This window comes from Bos grunniens, chromosome 24 (assembly GCF_055505025.1).
Source record: "Bos grunniens cultivar Pamir isolate PY7600 chromosome 24, Bosgru_T2T1.0, whole genome shotgun sequence".
NCBI lineage: Eukaryota > Metazoa > Chordata > Mammalia > Artiodactyla > Bovidae > Bos > Bos grunniens.
In genome coordinates this window covers 54,378,668-54,404,135 of record NC_141188.1, presented here as the reverse complement: position 1 = coordinate 54,404,135, position 25,468 = coordinate 54,378,668, and the positions used below count along the sequence as shown (strand labels likewise).

Sequence of the window (25,468 nt, the reverse complement as noted above, 5' to 3'; positions counted from 1 at the left end):
AGGAGCTGTCTTCCCCTCCCACGCTTGTCCTCCTGCAGGCCAGGAGCGCTCGTTACGCTCATTGGACAGATTGCGGAAACCAGGACCCAAAGTCTAACTAACGTGACCAATAAGAGAAAAATCACTTGCAAGTCATGCCGAGCATTTTGAAATTTCAAAACGTGTCCCCCTGTGATTCAGACAAGCAAAGCACAAAGAGAGAAAGCAGGTGCTTTCACCCCATCACTGTCATGAGACGGAAGCTCTTACTTTTCCTCATAAAAAATTCTTTACGTAAATTCCATTTGACAATATACACATCCATGCTTTTGCTTTCTGTATGTCATCAAAGGTATATCCCACAGTTGGAGTCAACCTCTACAGTTGTACTGCAAGTTCTAAGCATAAAAGATAGTGTGGAAATAATACCAGAGATTTGGGGAAAATAATAACTATTAAGCATTGAATTTTTATTCATGATCGTGAGATAATGTATTAGTAAAGGACATTGGTGGTGCAGTGGTAAAGAATCTACTTGCCAAGGTAGAAGGTGCAAGAGACACAGGTTTGATTCCTGGGTCAGGAAGATCCCTTGGAGTAGGAAATAGCAAGTGGCTCCAGTATTCTTGTCTGGAAAATGTCGTGGACAGGGGAGCCTGACAGGCTGCAGTCCATGGAGTTCCAAAGGGTCGGACACAACTGAATGACTGAGCACACACGTACACAAAGGATGTTGACAGGAACAGGGTCGAGTATAAAAAGAAACTCATCACCTTTATTCTCTAGTTTTGCAACTAAATACAGTTTTGTGCAGTAATGTTATACCATACTCTGATTTCTGCCTGGAAGTGACTAATTGCTGCATAAACCTTTGAACTAGATTAACATAAAGATAAATCATTTATGTTTATTCTTACGGATATAATTTCTGACTCTGCTTTTTTAAGAAAAAAATTGATTTTTTTTGCTGTTAATGTGCTCTGCTCTCCACCAGAAAAGCCTCTGTGCAGTATTCATTGCATTTCATCCAAATTACTTTTCTGTCTCTTGCTGGAGAACAAAGGCCCTGCCACAGTAGAGAAAAAGTAGACAGGAATGGAGGCAAGACCTGCATTCAGTTTCTAATTTGCTTCTGGACATTAACATAAGAGGTGTGGTTGATAAGCCAGAAGAACTTTGGAGAATTGAGGTATAATAGTCCCTTAGACTAAAAAGTTAGACCTATCTTATTCTCATTTCACTACTAAGACTCTTCTCACAGGGTCAGTCCCAAACACTATAAGAATTTCTCTGCTGAAGAATACTGCTTTTTGTGTTCTTTCTTAAGTTTTTATTTTTTAATATTTTAACATTGGTCATGCTGCTTTGGCCTTCCCTGGTGGCTCAGAGGTTAAAGCGTCTGCCCGCAATGCAGGAGACCCAGGTTCGATCCCTGGGTCGGGAAGATCCCCTGGAGAAGGAAATGGTAACCCACTCCAGTATTCTTGCCTGGAGAATCCCATGGACGGAGAAGCCTGGTAGGCTACAGTCCACGGTATCGCAAAGAGTCGGACATGACTGAGCGACTTCACTCACTCATGCTGCTTTAGAAAGTAGTTGGTACTTGGTTCAGAAAATGTTTCTTTAAAAAATGTACGAGACAGCAAAAGAGACACTGATGTATAGAACAGTCTTATGGACTCTATGGGAGAGGGAGAGGGTGGGAAGATTTGGGAGAATGGCATTGAAACATGTATAATATCATGTATGAAATGAGATGCCAGTCCAGGTTCGATGCACGATACTGGATGCTTGGGGCTAGTGCACTGGGATGACCCAGAGGGATGGTATGGGGAGGGAGGAGGGAGGAGGGTTCAGGATGGGGAACACATGTATACCTGTGGCGGATTCATTTTGATATTTGGCAAAACTAATACAATTATGTAAAGTTTAAAAATAAAATAAAATTTAAAAAAATGTAGAAGGAGGCTGAGAAAAAGCAATTAAGATGGAGAGTTATATTTTTTATTACTTTCTGAGGGCTGCTGTAGCAATTCACAGTCATAGCTTGAAAATATTGTGAGTTGGGTTCCATACTACTGCTAAAAAGTGAATACTGCAATAAAGCAAGCCACACAACGTTTTGGTTTTCCAGTGCATATAAAAGTTGTATTTCCATTATATCAAAGTAATAGCCTTATGTCTAAAGAAATGATGTACAAGCTTAATCAAAATACGTTAATGCTAAAAACACTAACCATCACCTGAGCCTTCAGTAAGCTATCATCTTTTTGCTGGTGGAGGGTCTTGCTCTCGATGTTGGAGGCTGCTGACTGATCAGGGTGGGATCTGCTGAAGGCTGGGGCAGCTGTGGCAATTTCCCAGGATAAGACAACAATGGAATTTGTCATATTGGTTGACTTTTTCATTCATGAGCAATTTCTCTGTAGCATGAAATGCTGTTTGATAGCATTTTTCCCACAGAAGAATTTTTTTCAAAACTGGGGTCAGTCCTCTCAAAACTCGACACTGTTTTGTCAACTAAGTTTATGTGATATTCTCAATCTTTTGTTGTCATCTCAACAATCTTCACGGTATCCTCACCAGGAACAGACTCTATCTCAAGAAACCACTTTCTTTGCTCATAAGATACAACTCCTTATCAGTTAAAGTTTTATCATTAGTTTGCAGCAATTCACTCGCATCTTCAGGTTCCACTTCGAAGTCTAGTTCTTTTGCTCTTTCTACCACATCTGCAGTTACTTCTGCCACTAAAATATCTTGAACCCCACAAAGTTATCCACTGCGGGGGCGGGGGGGTGGTGGGATTGGAATTAATTTCTTCCAAAATCCTTTTGGTGTCAATATTTTGACCTCTTCCCATAAATCACAAATGTTCTTAATGGCATCTAGTATGGTGAATCCTTTCCAGAAGGTTTTCAGTTTTACTTTGCCCAAATCCATTGACAGATCACCATCTATGGCAGTTAAAGCTTTATGAAATATGTGTCTTAAGTGACAAAACTTGAACTATGAAATTATTCTGTGATCCATGGGATGCAGAATTGATGCTGTGTTAGAAGGCATGAAAACAACACTAATCTCATTGCATATCTTCATCAGAGGTATTGAGTGACCAGTGCATTGACAATGAGCAGTAACATTTTGAAATATATCCTGTTTTGGTAAGTAGCAGGTCTCAGTGCATGCATGCGCATGCTCAGTGGTTTTGGTCATGTCTGACTCTTTGTGACCCTATGGAGAAGGCAATGACAACCCACTCCAGTACTCTTGCCTGGAAAATCCCATGGACAGAGGAGCCTGGTGGGCTGCAGTCCATGGGGTCTCAAGGAGTTGGACACAACTGAGCAACTTCACTTTCACTTTTCACTTTCACGCACTGGAGAAGGAAATGGCAACCCACTCCAGGGTTCTTGCCTGGAGAATTGCAGGGATGGTGGAGCCTGGTGGGCTGCCGTCTATGGGGTCGCACAGAGTCAGACATGACTGAAGCAACTTAGCAGCAGCAGGACTGTAGCCCACCAAGCTCCTCTGTCCATGGAATTCTCCAGGCAAGAATACTGGAGTGGGTTGTTCCTGACCCAAGTACTGAAACCTTGTCTCCTGCAACTCCTACGTTGGCAAGGCAGATTCTTTACCACTGTACCACCTGGGAAGCCTAATCAGTTCAGTCGCTCAGTCGTGTCCGACTCTTTGCAACCCCATGAATCCCAGCATGCCAGGCCTCCCTGTCCATCACCAACTCCTGGAGTTCACTCAGACTCACGGCCATCCAGTCAGTGATGCCATCAAGCCATCTCATCCTCTGTCATCCCCTTCTCCTCCTGCCCCCAATCCCTCCCAGCATCAGAGTCTTTTCCAATGAGTCAACTCTTCACATGACGTGGCCAAAGTATTGGAGTTTCAACTTTAGCATCATTCCTTCCAAAGAAATCCTAGGGCTGATCTCCTTTAGAATGGACTGGTTGGATCTCCTTGCAGTCCAAGGGACTCTCAAGAGTCTTCTCCAACACCACAGTTCAAAAGCATCAATTCTTCGGTGCTCAGCTTTCTTCACACTCCAACTCTTACATCCATACATGACCACAGGAAAAACCATAGCCTTGACTAGACGGACCTTTGTTGGCAAAGTAATGTCTCTGCTTTTGAATATGCTATCTAGGTTGGTCATAACTTTCCTTCCAAGGAGTAAGCATCTTTTAATTTCATGGCTGCAGTCACCATCTGCAGTGATTTTGGAGCCCAAAAAATAAAGTCTGACACTGTTTCCACTGTTTCCCCATCTATTTCCCATGAAGTGATGGGACCAGATGCCATGATCTTCATTTTCTGAATGCAAACACCCTCTTCCAACAACACAAGAGAAGACTCTACACATGGACATCACCAGATGGTCAACACCGAAATCAGACTGATTATATTCTTTGCAGCCAAAGATGGAGAAGCTCTATACAGTCAACAAAAACAAGACCAGGAGCTGACTGTGGCTCAGATCATGAACTCCTTATTGCCAAATTCAGACTTAAATTGAAGAAAGTAGGGAAAACCACTAGACCATTCCAGTATAACCTAAATCAAATCCCTTGTGATTATACAGTGGAAGTAAGAAATAGATTTAAGGGCCTAGATCTGATAGACAGAGTGCCTGATGAACTATGGACAGAGGTCAGTGACACTGTATAGGAGACAGGGATCAAGACCATCCCCATGGAAAAGAAATGCAAAAAAGCAAAATGGCTGTCTGAGGAGGCCTTATAAATAGCTGTGAAGAGAAGCAAAAAGCAAAGGAGAAAAGGAAAGATATAAGTATCTGAATGCAGAGTTCCAAAGAATAGCAAGGAGACATAAGAAAGCCTTCCTCAGCGATCAATGCACAGAAATAGGAAAAAAAAAAAAAAAAGAAACAGAATGGGAAAGACTAGAGATCTCTTCAAGAAAATTAGAGATACCAAGGGAACATTTCATGCAAAGATGGGCTCGATAAAGGACAGAAATGGTATGGACCTAACAGAAGCAGAAGATATTAAGAAGAGGTGGCAGGAATACACAGAAGAACTGTACAAAAAAGATCTTCACGACACAGATAATCACGATGGTGTGATCACTCAGCTAGAGCCAGACATCCTGGAATGTGAAGTCAAGTGGGCCTTAGAAAGCATCACTATGAACAAAGCCAGTGGAGGTGATGGAATTCCAGTTGAGCTATTCCAAATCCTGGAAGATGATGCTGTGAAAGTGCTGCACTCAATATGCCAGCAAATTTGGAAAACTCAGCAGTGGCCACAGGACTGGAAAAGGTCAGTTTTCATTCCAATCCCAAAGAAAGGCAATGCCAAAGAATGCTCAAAGTACTGCACAGTTGCACTCATCTCACACGCTAGTAAAGTAACGCTCAAAATTATCCAAGCCAGGCTTCAGCAATATGTGACCCGTGAACTTCCTGATGTTCAAGCTGGTTTTAGAAAAGGCAGAGGAACCCGAGATCAAATTGCCAACATGCGCTGGATCATGGAAAAAGCAAGAGAGTTCCAGAAAAACATCTATTTCTGCTTTATTGACTATGCCAAATCTTTGACTGTGTGGATCACAATAAACTGTGGAAAATTCTGAAAGAGATGGGAATACCAGACCACCTGATCTGCCTCTTGAGAAATTTGTATGCAGGTCAGGAAGCAACAGTTAGAACTGGACATGGAACAACAGAATGGTTCCAAATAGGAAAAGGAGTACGTCAAGGCTGTATATTGTCACCCTGTTTATTTAACATATACGCAGAGTACATCATGAGAAACGCTGGGCTGGAAGACGCACAAGCTGGAATCAAGATTGCTGGGAGAAATATCAATGACTTCAGATATGCAGATGACACCACTCTTATGGCAAAAAGTGAGGAAGAACTCAAAAGCCTCTTGATGAAAGTGAAAGAGGAGAGTGAAAAAGTTGGTTTAAAGCTCAACAGAAAACAAAGATCATGGCATCTGGTCCCATCACTTCATGGGAAGCCAATTAGTAGGCTTAAAATACTCAGCAAACCATGTGAACAGATTTGCTGTCATCTAGACTTTGTTTCATTTACACAGCACAGGAAAAACTGATTTAATGTAATTCTTAAGTCCCTAGAGTTTAAGAATGGTAAATGGAGATGGGCTTCAACTTCAAGTCACCAGCTGCATTAGCCTCTTACAAGAGGCTTTGAAATCAGGCACTGACTGTTCCTCTCTAGCTATGAAAATTCTACATGGCATCTTTTTCCAACAGAAGACTGCATCAAAATTTTGTTTGGTGTCACCATCCACTGTCATTAATGATCTTAGCTAGATCTTCCGTATAATTTGCTGCAGGTTTTATAAAGCACTTGCTGCTTCATCCTCACTTTGATGTTATAGAGACGGCTTCTGTCCTGAAACCTCATGAACCAACCTCTGCTAGCTTCTCACTTTTCTTCTGTAGCTTCCGCACCTCTCTCAATCATCACAGAATTAAAAATCTCTGATTTAGGCTTTAGCTTAAGGGAATATTGTGGCTAGTTTGTCTTCTGTCTAGACCACTAAAACTTTCTCTGTATCAGCAATGTATTTGCATCCTTATCATTACTTTGATCACTGGAGTAGTACTTTAAATTTTCTTGAAGAACTTTTCCTTTGCATTCACAACTTGGCTAATTGTTCAGCCCAAGAGCCTAGCTTTTAGCAGATCTGGACCTTCGGCCTCCCTTTCTCAGTAAACTTCATCTTCTCTAGCTCTTGATCTAAGATGAGAGCTGTGTGCCTCTTCCTTTCACTTGAACATTAAGAGGTCATTGTAGATTTACTAACTGGCCTACTATTAATGTTGCTGTGTCCTGGGGATGAGAAAGGCCCAAGAAGAGGGAGTCAGGAATGGCCAGTCAGCAGAGGAGTCAGAACTCATGAAACATCCATGCTGTAAGCTCACTGTCTGGTATGAGTACAGATTGTGGCCTCCTCACGCAACAGCAATAGTAACGTCAAGGATCACAAATCACAGATCACCATAACACGTGACCATCAGACACATTGTTGAAGTAAGGACACAATCACCAAAACATGACACGGAGACACAAAATGAGTAAGTGCTGTGGGAAAATGGTGCTCATACGGGGGTTCAATGGTTCATAAACCTTCAGCTTGTAAAAAAAGTACAGTATCTACGAAGCACAACAGAAATGAAGCACAATGAAACGAGGTGTGCTGTATATAAATTTAGTGCCTGAAGTTTAGAAATCTACTCTCTCACAATTCCGAAGCCTAGAAGTCAGAAAGCACAGTTGTCAGATGGACGACACTGCCCCGGAGAGTCTAAGAGAGAAACCTTCCTTGCGTTTCGCTCCTGGGGGCTGCCGGCTTTCCTCCTTGGCTGCACCCCTCTAATCTCTGCCTCTGTCTTCCAGGACTCCCTCCCGCCTCCTCCTCTCTGTTTTTCCCCTGTGTGTCTTTCATAAGGAGACATCCTTAGATATAGAGCTCACCTAACAATCTAGAAAAACCTTATCTAGAGATTCTTAATTACATCTGCAAACCCCTTCTCCAAATTCAGTCACATTCAGAGGTTCTGCAGATTAGGAGTCAAACACATCTTTTGGGGGACCCCATTTACACTACTACACCTTATAAAGTGGCATATGGAAGAAGTCTAAAATGGAGGATTTCTAAAATGTCACTTCTCTCATTGCTAAGACTATGCTGACACTCACTTAAATGCTTATAGAAAAAAAAGATCTTTTGGCTTATAACACTATGACTTCTCAGAAATATTCTAGGCAACAGGCACTCACAAATGATGTTTAAGGGGGTGAAAGTCGTCCTCATTAAAGAACTATTTTAGTTCTTATTTATATAAATGAACATACAATGGAGCAGTAGAAATGCAATCCAACTTGCTATGTTTTCTTTTAATGATTTATAACACAATCCGTTACTTCTGAAATATACAATCATTTTGTTTTCTATTCTAACAAGACAGTAAAATATTTAGAGACCAATTATCCTTATTGAATGAGTAGAATTTGAAATAACATGGTATTTTTTAAATTGATTAATTTATTTATTTTACTTTGCAATATTGTATTGGTTTTGCCAGTATGGCTAAAATGTTCTTTTAAGATTTGGGCTGTGTGTAACCAGTGGCCACTTCCAAATGAGTGTTAATTAAAATCTGTAAGTAATTTACATACTGGGCATGCTATCTAGTTACTTGATCAACTGATTAATATGCTGCAAGGTAGATAGTGCTAGAAATAATAAACTGTATTCCAAATAATAAATTGAATGCCCATAATTTGCTAATTTATCTGTACTAGTCTCATGACTACTATACATCTTATTCTCCACATTTGTATAATGGACTTACAATGGTTAAAGTATACTCCTACACACAACATGAGATATACCATGCCACATTTTAATAAAATGCCACATTTTAAAGGTAATTTAAAAAAAAATTCTTGATGGGGAACACATGTATACCTGTGGCAGATTCATTTTGATATATGGCAAAACCAATACAATATTGTAAAGTTAAAAAATAAAATTAAAAAAAAATTTCAAAAAAAAAAGGAAAAAAAATAACACAGTAAAGCGAAAAAAAAAAAATTCTTGACCAATAAATTTTATTGAAATCTTAACTGTTATCTACACATCTCTTTGTCCCTCCACCAACCTCAGAAAAATTAAATGCCTAGACACAGTCCTAAGAAAGAGCAGGATTTGTATCACCACGGGCCCACTTAGATATGGGGAGGAAGACAGGCTACAGTGTCTAGATGGCGGGAGAGGCCAGCAGTCACTCAAATGTGCACGGTCAGGACTCTTCAAAGTAATTAAGGGGATCAGAAGTTGGACTCCGAATGTCTTTATGGGAGCATAAGGAGCTTCATGTTGAGAAATTCTGGATATTGAACAAAGCAGAGAACAACCAAAGTATAGGGCACAACTGCCCGGCGCTGGCTTGGTGGTGGTGTAGCTGCCGGGTCATGTCCGACTTTTTGCGACCCATGGACTGCAGCCTGCGAGTCTTCTCTGTTCATGGGATTTCCCTGGTAAACACACTGGAGCAGGTTGCCATTTCCCACTCCAGAGGATTTTCTTGACCCAGGGATTGAACCTGTGGCTCCTGTATTGGCAGAAGCATTCTTTACCACTGAGCTACTTGGGAAGCCCCCAGTGCTGACTAGAATTAATTGTTATAACAGAGTAATCGCTATTATTTTTCATGGACTGGTTTTCAGAAAAGGTGTGACAGGGAGGAAAAGAACACAAACCGGTATTTATTTTATACTGAGAGTGCAATACCGTCTTTCATTACTAAATTGCATTTTAAAAAGGTCACAACTGGGATTCAAAAGACCACCATGGCGTAGTTTTAGCTTCTTTTTTAACCTTGTGTCTCAGCTTCCAGGGATGTTTTTGAATACAGAATACTATTTTTTCATGATACTGGATATGCGGCTTGGTGGTGGTGAAGACTTGCTGACGGGCTAAATGATTTGCACGTAAGTTTCCAGCAACCCTTCCAGTATTCTTGCCTGGAAACTCCCATGGACAGAGCAGCCTGGCAAGCTACAGTCCACGCAGTCACAAAAGAACTGGACATGGCTCATTGACTAAACAACAATAACAACAATAAAAGATTATATATGGTAGATTTGGAAAAAGTTTAAAAATCATTTAGTTTTTTAATTCACCTTCTACAGCAAGAATTTTTTTCCCCCTGATTTAGCTTGTACTACCAACAACTTCAGCCATTTAGTATTCTGACTAATATTAAATAAATGATAAGAACACTTGAAAATACAACTATAACTCAGATAATAATTCATTATATTATTCTGAATTCATCTACAACTGTAAAGTAAAAGCATTGAAACCTACTAAGGTGAGAGTCCAAGAGATTATGAAGTGCTAAGAAAACAAAAAGATTCATCACAGTTCCTATTCCAGTCACAGAATTTAGAATATAGATACTAGGCAAATAGTATGGACAGGGAGAAGATTCACAGAAAGATAAGAAGTATCTCACATGGAGATTAACAATAGACATTCCTGTTTACATTTACCTAATGAACATTGAATTGAACATTGAATCTAACATTCCTAGGTTATTGTTATTGTTAGGTAGATTCATTCTAAGTAACAAGAGACATTTCCTATAAACTTTTATCTTAGATCCACCCATTACAACCCTCAGGGCAAAATTATGTTGTATTAAAATTGTGAACAATTAAAATTGCTTATATTAACTTGAGAATAAACATGAATTTCCTGTGTAAATAACAAAGTTACCAAATAATAACAACAAAGTAAGCTGACTTTCTTCCAGGATGGCTTATACAGCACACACTATATAAATTTTCAATGACCTATTCTGATCCTTCAGTCTGAAACACAGCTGGGGTTTATGTTCCCTATTGCTTTCATTGTACAAAAGAGAATCATGGATAAAGAAAGGGTAAAGCTACCTTCCTTCTGTACTTTCTTTACCAGTAAAGGACTTATTTCAATGGGCTTTTGTGATCGGACTTCTCAAACTTCAGGTCAAAAATCATTCTTGATAATTCTTATATTCTGCTTCAAAAAACACAAAGCAGGATTTTGTTAACCAACACCTATCATGTACTTCATTTCAAAATAATAAAATGTTCTCTACCTAGTGCTTATTCATTTTTTATTCATGTATGTCAACTATTCTAGAGGCTGCTGAAGTGCATTGATTTTTCTGATTTAAAATGCTTGCATGTCATAAACTCAAAACTTCTATATTCCATGCATGAAGGGATTATTCTTGATGTGGGTGGGTGATGCTGAGGTTAGCATCATAATTTACATTGTATTCACTGAACTCAGAATGCACTCTGGGAGTTATAAACGTTCATATCTCCACAGGCTGAGATCTATTTCTAAGAGCACTCAAGTTAAATTTATTCTCTGAAGATACAATGTGACAGTCGGGAATCATTCTTGATGGGGATTTGTGACAGACATAAGGAGACAGATACAATGCAGCTTGGTATCTTTGGTGCTCTTGAAAAGATAAAAGTTTCAGCATACTGAAATGATAAAATAATTACTTAATTGTCTATTAAAGGACTTCCACTTCTGATCAAAATGGGTTAACAGGGACAAGATGTACCCTTTGCCTGGATCCATTAAAAAAAAAAAAATACAGGAAACAAGTTTTCTTATTTTGGACATCAGGCAGATCAGGTTTCTCTCTTAGAGCAGAGAAAAAAAGTGAGCCCACTGATTCCCTCTATTTACTGCTCAGAAAAATTTCCAAGGATGCAGAAGAGAAAGGAGAAATACAGAAGGAGACCAGTGGTCTCCCTGAATTGCAGACATGGAGTTGGAAGTCTGAGATGACCAAAGCAACTGGAGCTTGTGGGCAAGAGTAGCAGAGAAATGCAGAGAAGGAGAATTCTGAACATCTACAGAGGTTGTCTCCTGTCTCCATGTGAGCACTTGGTGTATGTGTATGGGGAAATTTCCCAAGGCTTGGGAAAGAACCACCTAAGAGTAGAAAGTAAAAAAATTCTTTGGTGCTCACCCAGGGCTAGGAAAAACTGGATTTCCACAAGCCAGATGGTCAATCATGTAATTCATGGGATTTTGAGTAGACTACTCAGAAGGTACTGCCTTGGTTTTAGGGTAAACTAGCCCAGGGACGGGGGAGCCTGGTGGGCTGCCGTCTATGGGGTCGCACAGAGTCGGACACGACTGAAGCGACTTAGCAGCAGCCCTGTGTTACTATGTGTTCTTGAACCATGTTATTTAAAAGCAAGTCTCAAGAGAATCAAAGTTGTTCCAAGCAACTTAATTGCATCCTAGCATAAAACTTAAGAATATTTTAAAATAAATATATAAATATCTCCAACTTCCCACAAGATAAATGCATTATGTAAAAAGCACACAAAACTACCAAACATGAAGGAAAGTAGAAATATACATTCCATAATGAGAAGGAAAATTAAGAAATAGAGACAGACTGATGAAATAGATGAAAGAATGAGTAAAGAGTTAGTATAACTATATTCCATATGTTCAAGAGGGTAGAGGAAAACTGAGCATATTAACTGAACTATGGAATACATTAAAAAAAAAAAAAAAGACTCAAACCATCCTGTGGAGATGAGCACTCCCAAGTGTAATATGAAAAATACAGTGGATGGGATAAGATTTAGATCAGATGAGTCACTTCAGGAAGAAACATAATGGCTTTAAGGATATAGTAATAGAAACGATCCAAAATGAATTAGGGTAAAAAGAATGAAAAAACAAACAAAGAATCGGTAAGCTCTGTGATACAACCTAAAACACCATACCATGTATGCAATTGGAAGCACAAATTGAGAGGAGTAAGGCTGGGAGGAACAAAACAACCAAACAAAACTATTTGAAGAACCAATGGCCAATTTTTTTTCAAATTCAATGAACCCAACAAACCCATCAATGCAAGAATTTCAACAGATTCCAAGCAGAAGAAACATAAATAAAACTACACAGAGACATAATAATGAAATTGTGTAAAATTAGTGGCAAAGAAAAAGATTTCAAAGCAACCATAAAAAAGACATATTATGTACAGAGGTACAAAGATATGAATGACTGCAGTAGTCTAATTGAAATCATAGCAATTTAGGAGACAGAAAAAAATAACACTAAAAATGCTGAAAGGAAAAATTGTTTAGAATTCCATTTCTAGTGGTAATGTATTTAAAAATCAAAGAAAAATAAAAATGTTTTTAGATATATGAAAATTAAAAAAAAAACACCAGCATAATTCCATTACAAGAAATATTAAGGAAGTGCTTCAGGAAGAAAAATAACACATGAAAATCTAGATAAACACAGTTAAGATATAAAATATATTTTTAACCATTAAAGAGATTTCACTGTTGAAAGAAAAAGTAATAGCAATGTACCATGAAGTGGTATAATATTCCAATAAGGTCAACAGAGATAAGTTAAAGATCCATACTACAAATTCTAAAGCAATCACTAAAGAAACAAAATAGCTATAGCTAATGAGTACCCAGATAATCACGATGGTGTGATCACTCACCTAGAGCCAGACATTCTGGAATGTGAAGTCAAGTGGGCCTTAGAAAGCATCACTACAAACAAAGCTAGTGGAGGTGATGGAATTCCAGTTGAGCTATTTCAAATCCTAAAAGATGATGCTATGAAAGTGCTGCACTCAATATGCTGGCAGATTTGGAAAACTCGGCAGTGGCCACAGGACTGGAAAAGGTCAGTTTTCATTCCAATCCCAAAGAAAGGCAATGCCAAAGAATCTCAAACTACCACACAATTGCACTCAACTCACACGCTAGTGGGAGAAGGCAATGGCACCCCACTCCAGTACTCTTGCCTGGAAAATCCCATGGACGGAGGAGCCTGGTAGGCTGCAGTCCATGGGGTCGCGAAGAATCAGACACGACTGATCGACTTCACTTTCACTTTTCACTTTCATGCATTGGAGGAGGAAATGGCAACCCACTCCAGTGTTCTTGCCTGGAAAATCCCAGGGACGGCGGGGCCTGGTGGGCTGCCGTCTATGGGGTCGCACAGAGTCAGACACGATTGAAGCAACTTAGCAGCAGCAGCAGTACATGCTAGTAAAGTAATGCTCAAAATTCTCCAAGCCAGGCTTCAGCAATACGTGAACCATGAACTTCCAAGTTCAAGCTGGTTTTAGAAAAGGCAGAGGAACCAGAGATCAAATTGCCAACATCTGCTGGACCATTGAAAAAGCAAGAGAGTTCCAGAAAAACATCTATTTCTGCTTTATTAACTATGCCAAAGCCTTTGACTGTGTGGATCACAATAAACTGTGGAAAATTCTGAAAGCGATGGGAATACCAGACCACCTGACCTGCCTCTTGAGAACCTGTATGCAGGTCAGGAAGCAACAATTAGAACTGGACACAGAACAACAGACTGGTTCCAAATACGAAAAGGAGTATGTTAAGGCTGTATACTGTCACTCTGCTTATTTAACTTATATGCAGAGTACATCATGAGAAATGCTGGGCTGGAAGAAGCACAAGCTGGAATCAAGATTATCAGGATAAAAATCAATGACCTCAGATATGCAGATGACACCACCCTTATGGCAGAAAGTGAAGAGGAACTAAAAAGCCTCTTGATGAAAGTGAAAGATGAGAGTGAAAAAGTTGGCTTAAAGCTCAACATTCAGAAAACGAAGATCATGGCATCCGGTCCCATCACTTCATGGGAAATAGATGGGGAAACAGTGGAAACAGTGTCAGACTTTATTTTTGGGGGCTCCAAAATCACTGCAGATGGTGATTGCAGCCATGAAATTAAAAGACCAGCTTACTCCTTGGAAGGAAAGTGAAAGCGAAGTCGCTCAGTTGTGTCCGACTCTTTGTGACCCCGTGGACTGTAGCCTACCAGGCTTCTCCATCCATGGGATTCTCCAAGCAAGAATACTGGAGCGGGTTACCATTTTCTTCTCCAGGGGATCTTCCCAACCCAGGGATTGAACCTGTGTCTCCCGCATTGGAGGCAGATGCTTTAACCTCTGAGCCCCAGAGAAGCCTGAAGGAAAGTTATGACCAACCTAGAGAGCATATTCAAAAGCAGAGACATTAATTTGCCAAAAAAGGTCCATCTAGTCAAGGCTTTGGTTTTTCCAGTGGTCATGTATGGATGTGAGAGTTGGACTGTGAAGAAAGCTGAGCACCAAAGAATTGATGCTGTTGAACTGTGGTGTTGGAGAATACTCTTGAGAGTCCCTTGGACTGCAAGGAGATCCAACCAGTCCATTTTAAAGGAGATCAGTCCTGGGTATTCATTGGAAGGACTGATGCTGAAGCTGAAACTCCAGTACTTTGGCCACCTCATGCAAAGAGTTGACTCACTGGAAAAGACTCTGATGCTGGGAGGGATTAGGGGCAGGAGGAGAAGGGGATGACAGAGGATGAGATGGCTGGATGGCATCACCGACTCGATGGACATGAGTTTGGGTGAACTCCGGGCGTTGGTGATGGACAGGGAGGCCTGGCGTGCTGCAATTCATGGGGTTGCAAAGAGTCAGACACGACTGAGCGACTGAACTGAACTGAATGAGTTCACAAAGGATGTAAGATAAATGGCTAAAAACATTGAATTCCCAAAAATGGCAAGAAAGAGAACACACAAAGACCAGATTATCAACAAATATAACAATAAAACAAAAATAGCAGGACAGTAGATATAAACTCAACCATATCAATATCCATATTAAATGGAAATGGCCCAAGTCTCTCAATTAAAAGTCAGAAATTGTCATACTGGATAACCAAAGAAACAAAACCAAAATAAGACCAAACTATATTGCTGCCTATAAGAAACTCACTTTAAAGACACTAGTAATTTGAAAGTAAAATAGCAATGGAAAAATATATATCATGCTAACATACAAACAAAATATAGGCTGGAGCTGTTATATTAATAAACACAAAGCATATTTCAGAGCAAAGAATATTACAACTGATAAAGAGGTATAGCTCATCAATGCTAAAGCAGTTAATTCATCAATATGATATAACAATCCCTAAGTAATTGTGTGCCTGATAAGAGCTTCAAATTACATGCAGCAGAAAATGATTTACCTAAAAGAAGGAATATTAATCCACAAGGACAAATGCTTAGTAATACAATATATTGAGACATCTGTTTCTCTCTCTTTTCTCCCCAAGTCAGCCCTGAATCTGGTTCACAACATAACAACTCTCAGATTTCTGGGACTCATATCTAAAGCTACAATTTGTATTTCCTCAGAACTTTTAGAATTGTGTCCTATCTCACTAGATCATATTATTCTGTTGTTGAATTAAAGAGATTTAACTTTGCCAGAATACCTTAGGAAGTATAGCTTATACAAAACAGAACTTCCCTGAAGTAAGTAACTTCTAGTGCAAGTCCTGAAAGTGAAAGTAAAATCGCTCAGTCGTGTCTGACTCTTTGCGACCCCATGGACTGTAGCCTACCAGGCTCCTCCCTCCATGGGATTCTCCAGGCAGGAATACTGGAGTGGGTTGCAATTTCCTTCTCCAGGAAAGCTTCCCGACCCAGGGATCAAACCCGGGTCTCCCGCATTGCAGGCAGACACTTTAACCTCTGAGCCACCAGGGAAGCCCTAGTGCAAGTCCTAATCATGCTCAAATTGATCCCAGCTTTCTTTCTCCATGCTAAGCAGGTTGATTTTTGCTGTTCTTGATAATGTTTATCCAAGTGTGTTAATGTATTCAACCTTATCAAAGATTATCTTCAACTTTCCTTGTTTTCTTTAGTTCTTTTGCTATCTTTCATTATTTATAAAATTGGGATGATACTTGATACTAAAATAATGTGGATGCTGAAGGAATAGATTGGTATTTGTAAAGTCCTTGGAAAAAATGTGCTGAGTACTTGTCTAGAAACACCAACTGACATGGAAAGCTAAGGAGAGATCTAGACTGTTCTAAACCAAATAAAATATTTTCTAGAAAAACAGAGAAGGTAGAGGAAAATTTTTTTATTGAATTCTTGAGTTTAATGCTGGTGGGATGAGTGAATCATATAATCCTATATATATATATATATATATATAGTCATTACTCTATTGAGAAGACTTTTTCCTCTCTTGTTTCATAATAGTATTCGTCTATTGCAATACATTCCAAACAGCCTTAGAAAACTCACCAGCTGTATGACAATGTATCTGCTTTGGACTTCAGGGAGTAAAAAGTGAGAAAAGTTACAAATAGAATGATATGTATTAATGAATCACCCTGAGGCTGTCCTTAAACTTTCCTAGAAAATGCCTGTAGGTTTAGAAGGCAGTAACTGCAAAAAAAAAAAAAAAAGAAAAAAAGAAAAAAAAAACACATAAAAAAATAAAATCTATTCTTCATCCAGAGTAATGATCTCATAAAATGATCTTTTCTCTCCTCACTCCTCTCTGGGAAGCAAGGTTCATGCTGAATGAATCTAACTCTCCCACTCAAGATTTTCTAATCAGCATTCCATTATAGCCGAATCCAGGAGTTAACACTTTTGTCTTTCACACTGAATTGAATGTCAGTCACTATGTTGTTCAGTATGGAAAGGCAAAAAGATAGGACACTGAAAGATGAACTCCTCAGGTTGGTAGGTGCCCAATATGCTACTGGAGATAGTGGAGAAATAACTCCAGAAAGAATGAAGAGATGAAGCCAAAGCAAAAACAACACCCAGCTGTGGATGTGACTGGTAATGGAAGTAGAGTCTGATGCTGTAAAGAGCAATATTGCATAGGAACCTGGAATGTTCGGTCCATGAATGAAGGCAAAGTGGAAGCGGTCAAACAGGAGACGACAGAGTGATTGTCAACATTTTAGGAATCAGTGAACTAAAATGGACTGGAATGGGTGAATTTAACTCAGATGACCATTATATCCACTACTGTGGGCAAGAATCCCTTAGAAGAAATGGAGTAGCCATCATAGTCGATAAGAGTCCTGAAATGTAGTACTTGGATGCAATCTCAAAAACGACAGAATGATCTCTGTTCACTTCCAAGGAAAACCATTCAATATCATGGTAATCCAAGTCTATGCCCCAACCAGTAACACTAAAGAAGCTGAAGTTGAACAGTTTTATGAAGACCTACAAGACCTTCTAAAACTAACACCAAAAAAAGATGTCCTTTTCATATAGGGGACTGCAATGCAAAAGTAGGAAGTCAAGAAACACCTGGAGTAACAGGGAAATTTGGCCTTGGAGTACAGAATGAAGTAGGGCAAAGGCTAATAGAGTTTTGCCAAGAGAATGCACCGGTCACAGCAAACACCCTCTTCCAACAACACAAGAGAAGACTCTACACATGGACATCACCAGATAGTCAATACAGAAATCAGACTGATTATATTCTTTTCAGCCAAAGATAAGCTCTATACAGTCAGCAAAAACAAGACTGGGAGCTGACTGTGACTCAGATCATGAACTCCTTATTGCCAAATTCAGACTTAAATTGAAGAAAGTAGGGAAAACCACTAGACCATTCAGGTATGACCTAAATCATATACCTTATCATTATACAGTGGAAGTGAGAAATAGATTCAAGGGATTAGATCTGATAGAGTGTCTGAAGAACTATGGATGGAGGTTCGTGACATTGTACAGGAGACAGTTATCAAGACCATCCCCAAGAAAAAGAAATGCAAAAAAGCAAAATGGCTGTCTGAAGAAGCCTTACAAATAGCTGTGAAAAGAAGAGAAGTGAAAAGCAAAGGAGAAAAGGAAAGATATACCCATTTGATTGCAGATTTCCAAAGAATAGAGAGGAGAGATAAAGCCTTCCTCAGTGATCAGTACAAAGAAATAGAGGAAAACAATAGAATGGGAAAGACCAGAGATCTCTTCAAGAAAATTAGAGATACCAAGGGAATATTTCATGCAAAGATGGGCACAATAAAGGACAGAAATGGTATGGACCTAACAGAAGCAGAAGATATCAAGAAGAGGTGGCAAGAATACACAGAAGAACTGTACAAAAAAGATCTTCAGGACCCAGATAATGATGATGGTGTGTGATCACTCACCTAGATCCAGAAATCCTGGAATGCGAAGTCAAGTGGACCTTAGGGAAGCATCACCACAAACAAAGCTAGTGGAGATGATGGAATTCCACTTGAGCTATTTCAAACCCTAAAATATGATGCTCTGAAAGTGCTGTACTCAATATGCCAGCAAATTTGGAAAACTCAGCAGTGGCCATAGGACTGGAAAAGGTCAGTTTTCATTCCTATCCCAAAGAAAGGCAATGCCAAAGAATGTTCAAACCACCACACAGTTGCACCCATCTTACACGCTAGCAAAGTAATTCTCAAATTTCTCCAAGCCAGGGTTCAACAGTACATGAACCATGAACTTCCAGATTTTCAAGCTGGATTAGAAAAGACAGAGGAATCAGAGATCAAATCATCAACATCTGTTGGATCATCGAAAAAGTGAGAGAGTTCCAAAAAAACATCTACTTCTGCTTGATGACTATGCCAAAGCCTTTGACTGTGTGGATCACAACAAACTGTGGAAAATTCTTAAAGAAATGGGAATACCAGACCACCTGACCTGCCTCCTGAGAAATCTGTATGCAGGTGAAGAAGCAAGAGTTAGAACTGGACATGGAACAATACACTGGTTCCAAATCGGGATAGAAGCGTGTCAAGACTGTATACTGTCACCCTGATTATTTAACTTATATGCAAAGTACATGAAGTGAAATGCTGGGCTGGATGAAACACAAGCTGGAATCAACGTTACTGGGAGAAATATCAATAACCTCAGATATGCAGATGATACCACCCTTATGGCAGAAAGTGAAAAACCTTAGAGCCTCTTGATGAAAGTGAAAGAGGAGAGTGAAAAAGTTGGCTTAAAGCTCAACATTCAGAAAACGAAGATCATGACATCCGGTTCTAGCACTTCATGGCAAATAGATGGGGAAACAGTGGAAATAGTGTCTGACTTTATTTGTCTGGGCTCCAAAATCACTGCAGATGGTGATGACAGCCATGAAATTAAAATACACTTACTCCTTGGAAGGAAAGTTATAGCCAACCTAGACAGCATATTGAAAAGCAGAGACATTACTTTGTCAACTAAGGTCCATCTAGTCAAGGCTTTGGTTTTTCCAGTGGTCATATATGCTTTTTTTTTTTTTAATTTAAATTTATTTATTTTAATTGGAGGCTAATTACTTTACAATATTGTATTGGTTTTGCCATACATCAACATGAATCTGCCACGGGTGTACACATGTTCCCCATCGGGGAGGGAGGTAGCAGTGGTCATATATGGATGTGAGAGTTGGACTATAAAGAAAGCCGAGCACAGAAGAATTGATGCTTTTGAACTTTGGTTTTGGAGAAGACTATTGAGAGTCCCTTGGACTGCACGGAGATCCAACCAGTCCATCCTAAAGGAGATCAGTCCTGGGTGTTCATTGGAAGGACTGATTTGAAGCTTAAACTCCAATACTTTGGCCACCTGATGTGAAGAGCTGACTCATTTGAAAAGACCCTAATGCTGGGAAAGATTAAGGGCAAGAGGAGAAGGGGACGACAGAGGATGAGATGGTTGGATGGCATCACTGACTCAATGGACATGGGTCTGGGGGGACTCCGGGAGTTGCTGACGGACAGGGAGGCCTGGCGTGCTGTGGTTTATGGGGTCGCAAAGAGTGGGACATGACTGAGTGACTGAACTTAACTGATAGACAGATAACTGATATGTATTAATATTATATATTTATATATATATATATATGTGGATAACTGAATCACTTTGCTCTACACTGGAAACTAATGCATTTTAAAAATTACCTATACTTGAATAAAAATTGGTTAAAAACTAAAAAAATAATGCAAATGTAAAAATAGTGAAATCAGAGTATATTTTCTAATCATGATAATCAGTAATAATAACTATCTAGGAAAACTCAAAATTGGAAAATTAAGCAACACAATAAGTCACAGAGCAAAAAGAAATCAAGGAAAATTCTGAAAATATTTTAAATTTAATGATAATAAATATATACATGTAAAAAATTGTGAAATGCAAGAACAGTGGTGCTTAGGGAAGTACCAATAGATTTAAATCTCTACATTATGAGATTTCACTTTAAGGAATTGCAAGAAAAAGTGCAAATTATGACTGAAATTAGTATAAGAACATAGTCAAGATAAGAGCAAATACGAAAGAAATAATAGATAATAGAAACAATTAGTAATGTTAAAGTCTCTTTCTTTGACAAGATCAACAAAATTGACAAACCCCTACCTAGAATGATCACAAATAAAAGAACATAAATCATTAGTATCAAAAATGTAAATATAGCTATTCCATAGATAACCCCAGACAGTAAGAGAATATCACGAATGAGCAACTCTAGGCCAGTAAATGTAGCAAAATAAAATAGATGAATTTCATGAAAAAATTTACTTGCCAAAATCAATACAAGAAAGAATTCAAAATATAAAAATACCTGTATATGTTAAAGAAATTTAATTCATTTCAAAATCCTTCCCTAAAAGGAAATCTCAGATATAGGTGGTTTTGTTAGTGAATTTTGTCAAATATTCAAGGAATAAGAAATAACAATCTTACACAAATTTTTCAGCTACAGAAAGAGCAATAATTCACATAATTTTATAAGTGGTATAAGCTTAGTTTAAAAAAAAAGCCTGGAAAGTCACTAAATGAAAAGAAACTCATGGACATGTATACTTTATGAATATAGGCAAAAAAAAGAAAACAACATTAAATCCTACAACATAAGAATGGGTGTTTACTTTTCAAAAATCAATCAATATGATTAACAATATTAAAAATGATTACAAGAGGGAAAGTATAGGACCATCTCAAAAGACAGAAAATTATTTCGTGAAAATTCAACAAATATTCATGGCAACACTTATAAAGCTAGGAATAGTAAGTGAAAGTGAGTGAAAGTGATGTCGCTCAGTCATGTTGGACTCTTTGCGACCCCGTGGACTGTAGCCTACCAGGCTCCTCCATCCGTGGGACTTTCCAGGCAAGAGTACTAGAGTGGGGTGCCATTTCCTTCTCCAGGGGATCTTCCCAACCCAGGGATCGAACCCGGGTCTCCTGCCCTGCAGGCAGATTCTTTACTGACTGAGCTATAAGGGAAGCTGGAAATGGCAAGATAATTTTCTTTACTTGAGGACGTGCTGTTAGTTTTTGAAGCACAGGACGTGAACATAGAATGGTACACAAAGGTTGCATCAGTCATTCAGAAATCAATTTGTTTGCAGCAAACAGTTGGAAAATAAATTTAAAGATACATACATATCTTTATCTTATAAATCTATCTATATATCTTTAAAGGCATCTTAGCACACATACATGCACATGTATCTTTAAATTTATTTTCCAGTTGTTGGCTGCAAACAGATTTTTTTTTTTTTTTGTACATTAACCTTGATGTCCTAAGACCTGTTAAATTCAACTGTTTGTTCTACTATTAATAGTTTTGTAGATCCTCTGAGATTTTCCATTTAAAAGAGCATATCATATGCAAATAGAAACAGTTTTATACTTATTTTCTGATCTTCATGCCTTTTACAGTAAGTCACCTACATACGAGTGAATTCTGTTCTGAGAACACGTTTGTAATTCCAATTTGCCAGTTTGTTTGCTATGTACACACACACACACACACACACACACACACACAAACTGCTCAGCTGCTTCAGTTGTATCCGACTCTTTGTGACACTGTGGACTATAGCCCACTAGGCTCCTCTGTCCATGGAATTGTCCAGGCAAGAATACCGGAATGGGTTGCCGTGCCCTCCTCCAGGGGATCTTTCCCACTCAGGGATGGAATCTGCGTCTCCTGGAGTGCAGGTGGATTCTTTACCGCTGAGCCACTGGGGAACCCTATATATGTGTGGGTGTATATACACACCCACACATATTTATATATGTTTTAGAACTTAATCTAACAAAAATATTCAAGACAACAAAACAACTACACTAAAACTAAAAAATACTGCTGAGAGAAATTAAAGAAGAAATTTAAAACTACATAGTATACTGTATGTGAGTTAAAATTCAATAAAGCTCTTTTAAGAACTCAATAAATTGTACACTTTATATATTATTCTATATATATTCTAGTTCATTATCTATAAAAATAGTGCCACAAAGGTAAAAAGGTGGGAGGTGGGAAGGAGGCTGAAGAGGGAGGGGACATAGGTTTACCTACGGCTGATTCATGTTGATCTATGGCAGAAACCAACACAATATTGTAAAACAATTATCCTTCAACTAAAGATAAAATTTTTAAAAAATTATAAAAAAAGATAAAGTGATTGATGGATAAATTGATCAATAGATTTTTAGACAATAAATATTAAGTTCTTTTCAAAAGGAACAGAATTTTAAATTAACTTTGCTAAACATTAAAACTCCAACATATTGGCCAGCTGATACAAAGAACTGACTCCTTGGAAAAGACCCTGATGCTGGGAAAGATTGAAGGCGGGAAGAGAAGGGGACGACAGATGATGCGATGGTTGGATGGCATCACTGACTCAATGGACATGAGCTTGAGTAAGCTCCGGGAGTTGGTGATGGACAGGGAAGCCTGGCGTGCTGCAGTCCATGGGGTCACAGAGAGTCGGACATGACTGAGTGACTGAACTGAAACACTGCTATAATTCAGATATCATGGATCTATACCATGCATTTATACCAAAGTTGACCTTAGGACTTTTGAACTAAAAAGGAGGAAGACTTCAAAGGATTAATTATAATAAACACTGGTTAATGAAGCTCTACGCCTGCACTAGGCAAGCTGTGTTTTGTTTTGTTTTAAATCAGGCAACATTAGATATTTTGCAAAACGGTCATGTACTTCTAGCCCTAATGCAGGTCATAGCGCCCGGTGTCTAAATAATGAGTTACCATACCTGATAAACAAAACACTATTTGGAAGTTCTGATCTCTCACCAAAGAAAAGAGGAGGTTTATTGGTCAGTTACAAACCACATAGCTTTTTACAGTCTAAAATACAATCATGATATCAATATTTGATATCAAGTTATGGCTGACCCTATGTTTAAATGGGTTGGAACTTTCCTTAATTCATTTTTAATTGTAAAACTGTCATGCTGTTCTGCTGCTGTTTGGTCTCTAAGTCACGTCCAACTCTTTGCAGACCCCATGGACTGCAGCTCACCAGGCTCCTCTGTCCGTGGAATTCTCCAGGCAAGAATACTGGAGTGGGTTGTCATTTTCTTCTCCAGGGGATCTTCCCAATGCAGGGACTGAACCCATGTCTCCTGCTTGGCAGGCAGATTCTTTACCACTGAGCCGCCTGGGAAGCCTCATATAAAATGTCTCAATTAAAAGCTTTAAAATTGCATTTTAAATACCTTTTTAAAAAATACTATAAAACTGATATGCTGATTTTAATATTTAATAGAATAAATAAAACATTGATGGTTTCTTTGTAGTGTTCAAATGTAGACTCGAATGAATCTTTTATCTTTATAAAAATTAGAACTTTAGCTATGTTTAACATATATTTTGGCCAAGTGATGGAAATTCATATTAAAAGAATCCCAGTTTATTTGTATAACCATGGAGATAGTGGAACAATACTGATAAAACAACTATTTTACATTTTATGTTAAGACATGGAAGTGTTAGTCACTCAGTTGTGTCCAACTCTGCGACCCCATGGGCTGAGCCCACCAGGCTCCTCTAGCCATGGGATTCTCCAGGCAAGAATACTGGAGTGGTTGCCATTCCCTTCTCCCAGGGGATCTTCTCAACCCAGGGATGGAACCCAGGTCTCTTGCCCTGCAGGTGAATCCTTTACCATCTGAGCCACCAGGGAAACCCTATGTTTTGACATGGTATGTTTAAAGTTTCAACAGAATTTAAATACATATGTTTGTGGCAGCGGGTGGGGGTGGGGTGGGGATGGAGGGAGTGGCTGTATGTGTGTAATTTCTCTTTTCAGGTAAGTTTTACCGTGCATACTCATGCTTATCTATCACTGAGACAGGTTCATATTCCATTTTTACCTTTATCAGTTTTCCTACTCTTTAAAACATATCTTACAATGGAAAAATCTCTTCTTTAAGCTTTTGGAAAGATTTGCCACAGTATTATGGAGAAGGCAATGGCACCCCACTCCAGTACTCCTGCCTGGAAAATCCCATGGACGGAGGAGCCTGGTGGGCTGCAGTCCACAGGGTCGTGAAGAGTCGGACACGACTAAGCGGCTTCACTTTCACTTTTCACTTTCATGCATTGGAGAAGGAAATCGCAACCCACTCCAGTGTTCTTGCCTGGAGAATCCCAGGGACGGGGGAGCCTGGTGAGATGCCATCTATGGGGTCGCAAAGAGTCGGACATGACTGAAGCGACTTAGCAGCAGCAGCAGCCACAGTATTAACCTCTCAAATGCCTCAACTTTACTAGACTTGGAAACTCATGGGAGAGTCTCCTTGTAATAAGAAGCACCATTATCAAAAGCACATGGTGAAACAATGCAGTTTTCCTTCATGACTTCTCTGTGAATTGGCATCCTGACCTCATTGCTCGAGAGCCTGTGTACTGCCACGGGTCTCTCTCCCTCTGGTGCGTGGCATCAAGATGAACTGTCAGAGATGGTGTGGTATACTGCATAATGGACAAATCAGAGTCCCCTGACATAGGTTTGAAGGCCATAAAATATGAATTTTGTGATTGCCTCTGCATTCAAACTCAGGGACTGACGGAGGGAATATTATTTCCAAATGCCAAGCTAACTAAAATTGTGCAGATTTGCAGAAGGTGCTCCTCTTATTAGTGTTTGAAGCAATTACTGAGAGAATGGGTCAGTGCAGATTTCCTCCAGCACTGAAAAAACCCTTCCTTCCTACTGCATTTTAGCTATTCAAATTCAAATCAGGCTTCTCATCACAAAT

The 25,468-nt window shown here is 39.1% G+C and overlaps 1 protein-coding gene across 12 annotated transcripts in view; it reads right to left on the bottom strand.

Annotated features, from left to right (window-relative positions):
- DCC (DCC netrin 1 receptor) overlaps positions 1-25,468 on the bottom strand; it is an 845,500-nt gene that overhangs the window by 206,902 nt on the left and 613,130 nt on the right. Inside the window, exon 15 of one of the 12 annotated variants that reach the window (XM_086372415.1) lies at positions 21,443-21,673. The exons of 10 other annotated variants lie outside the window; for them this stretch is intronic. In XM_086372415.1, coding sequence (XP_086228541.1) covers positions 21,483-21,673 — 191 coding nt within the window. In that variant the 3' untranslated portion in view covers positions 21,443-21,482. Of the gene's footprint in view, positions 1-21,442; positions 21,674-21,942; positions 22,425-25,468 lie in introns of those variants that run through there. One more of the 12 variants, XM_086372416.1, reaches the window with a different exon arrangement.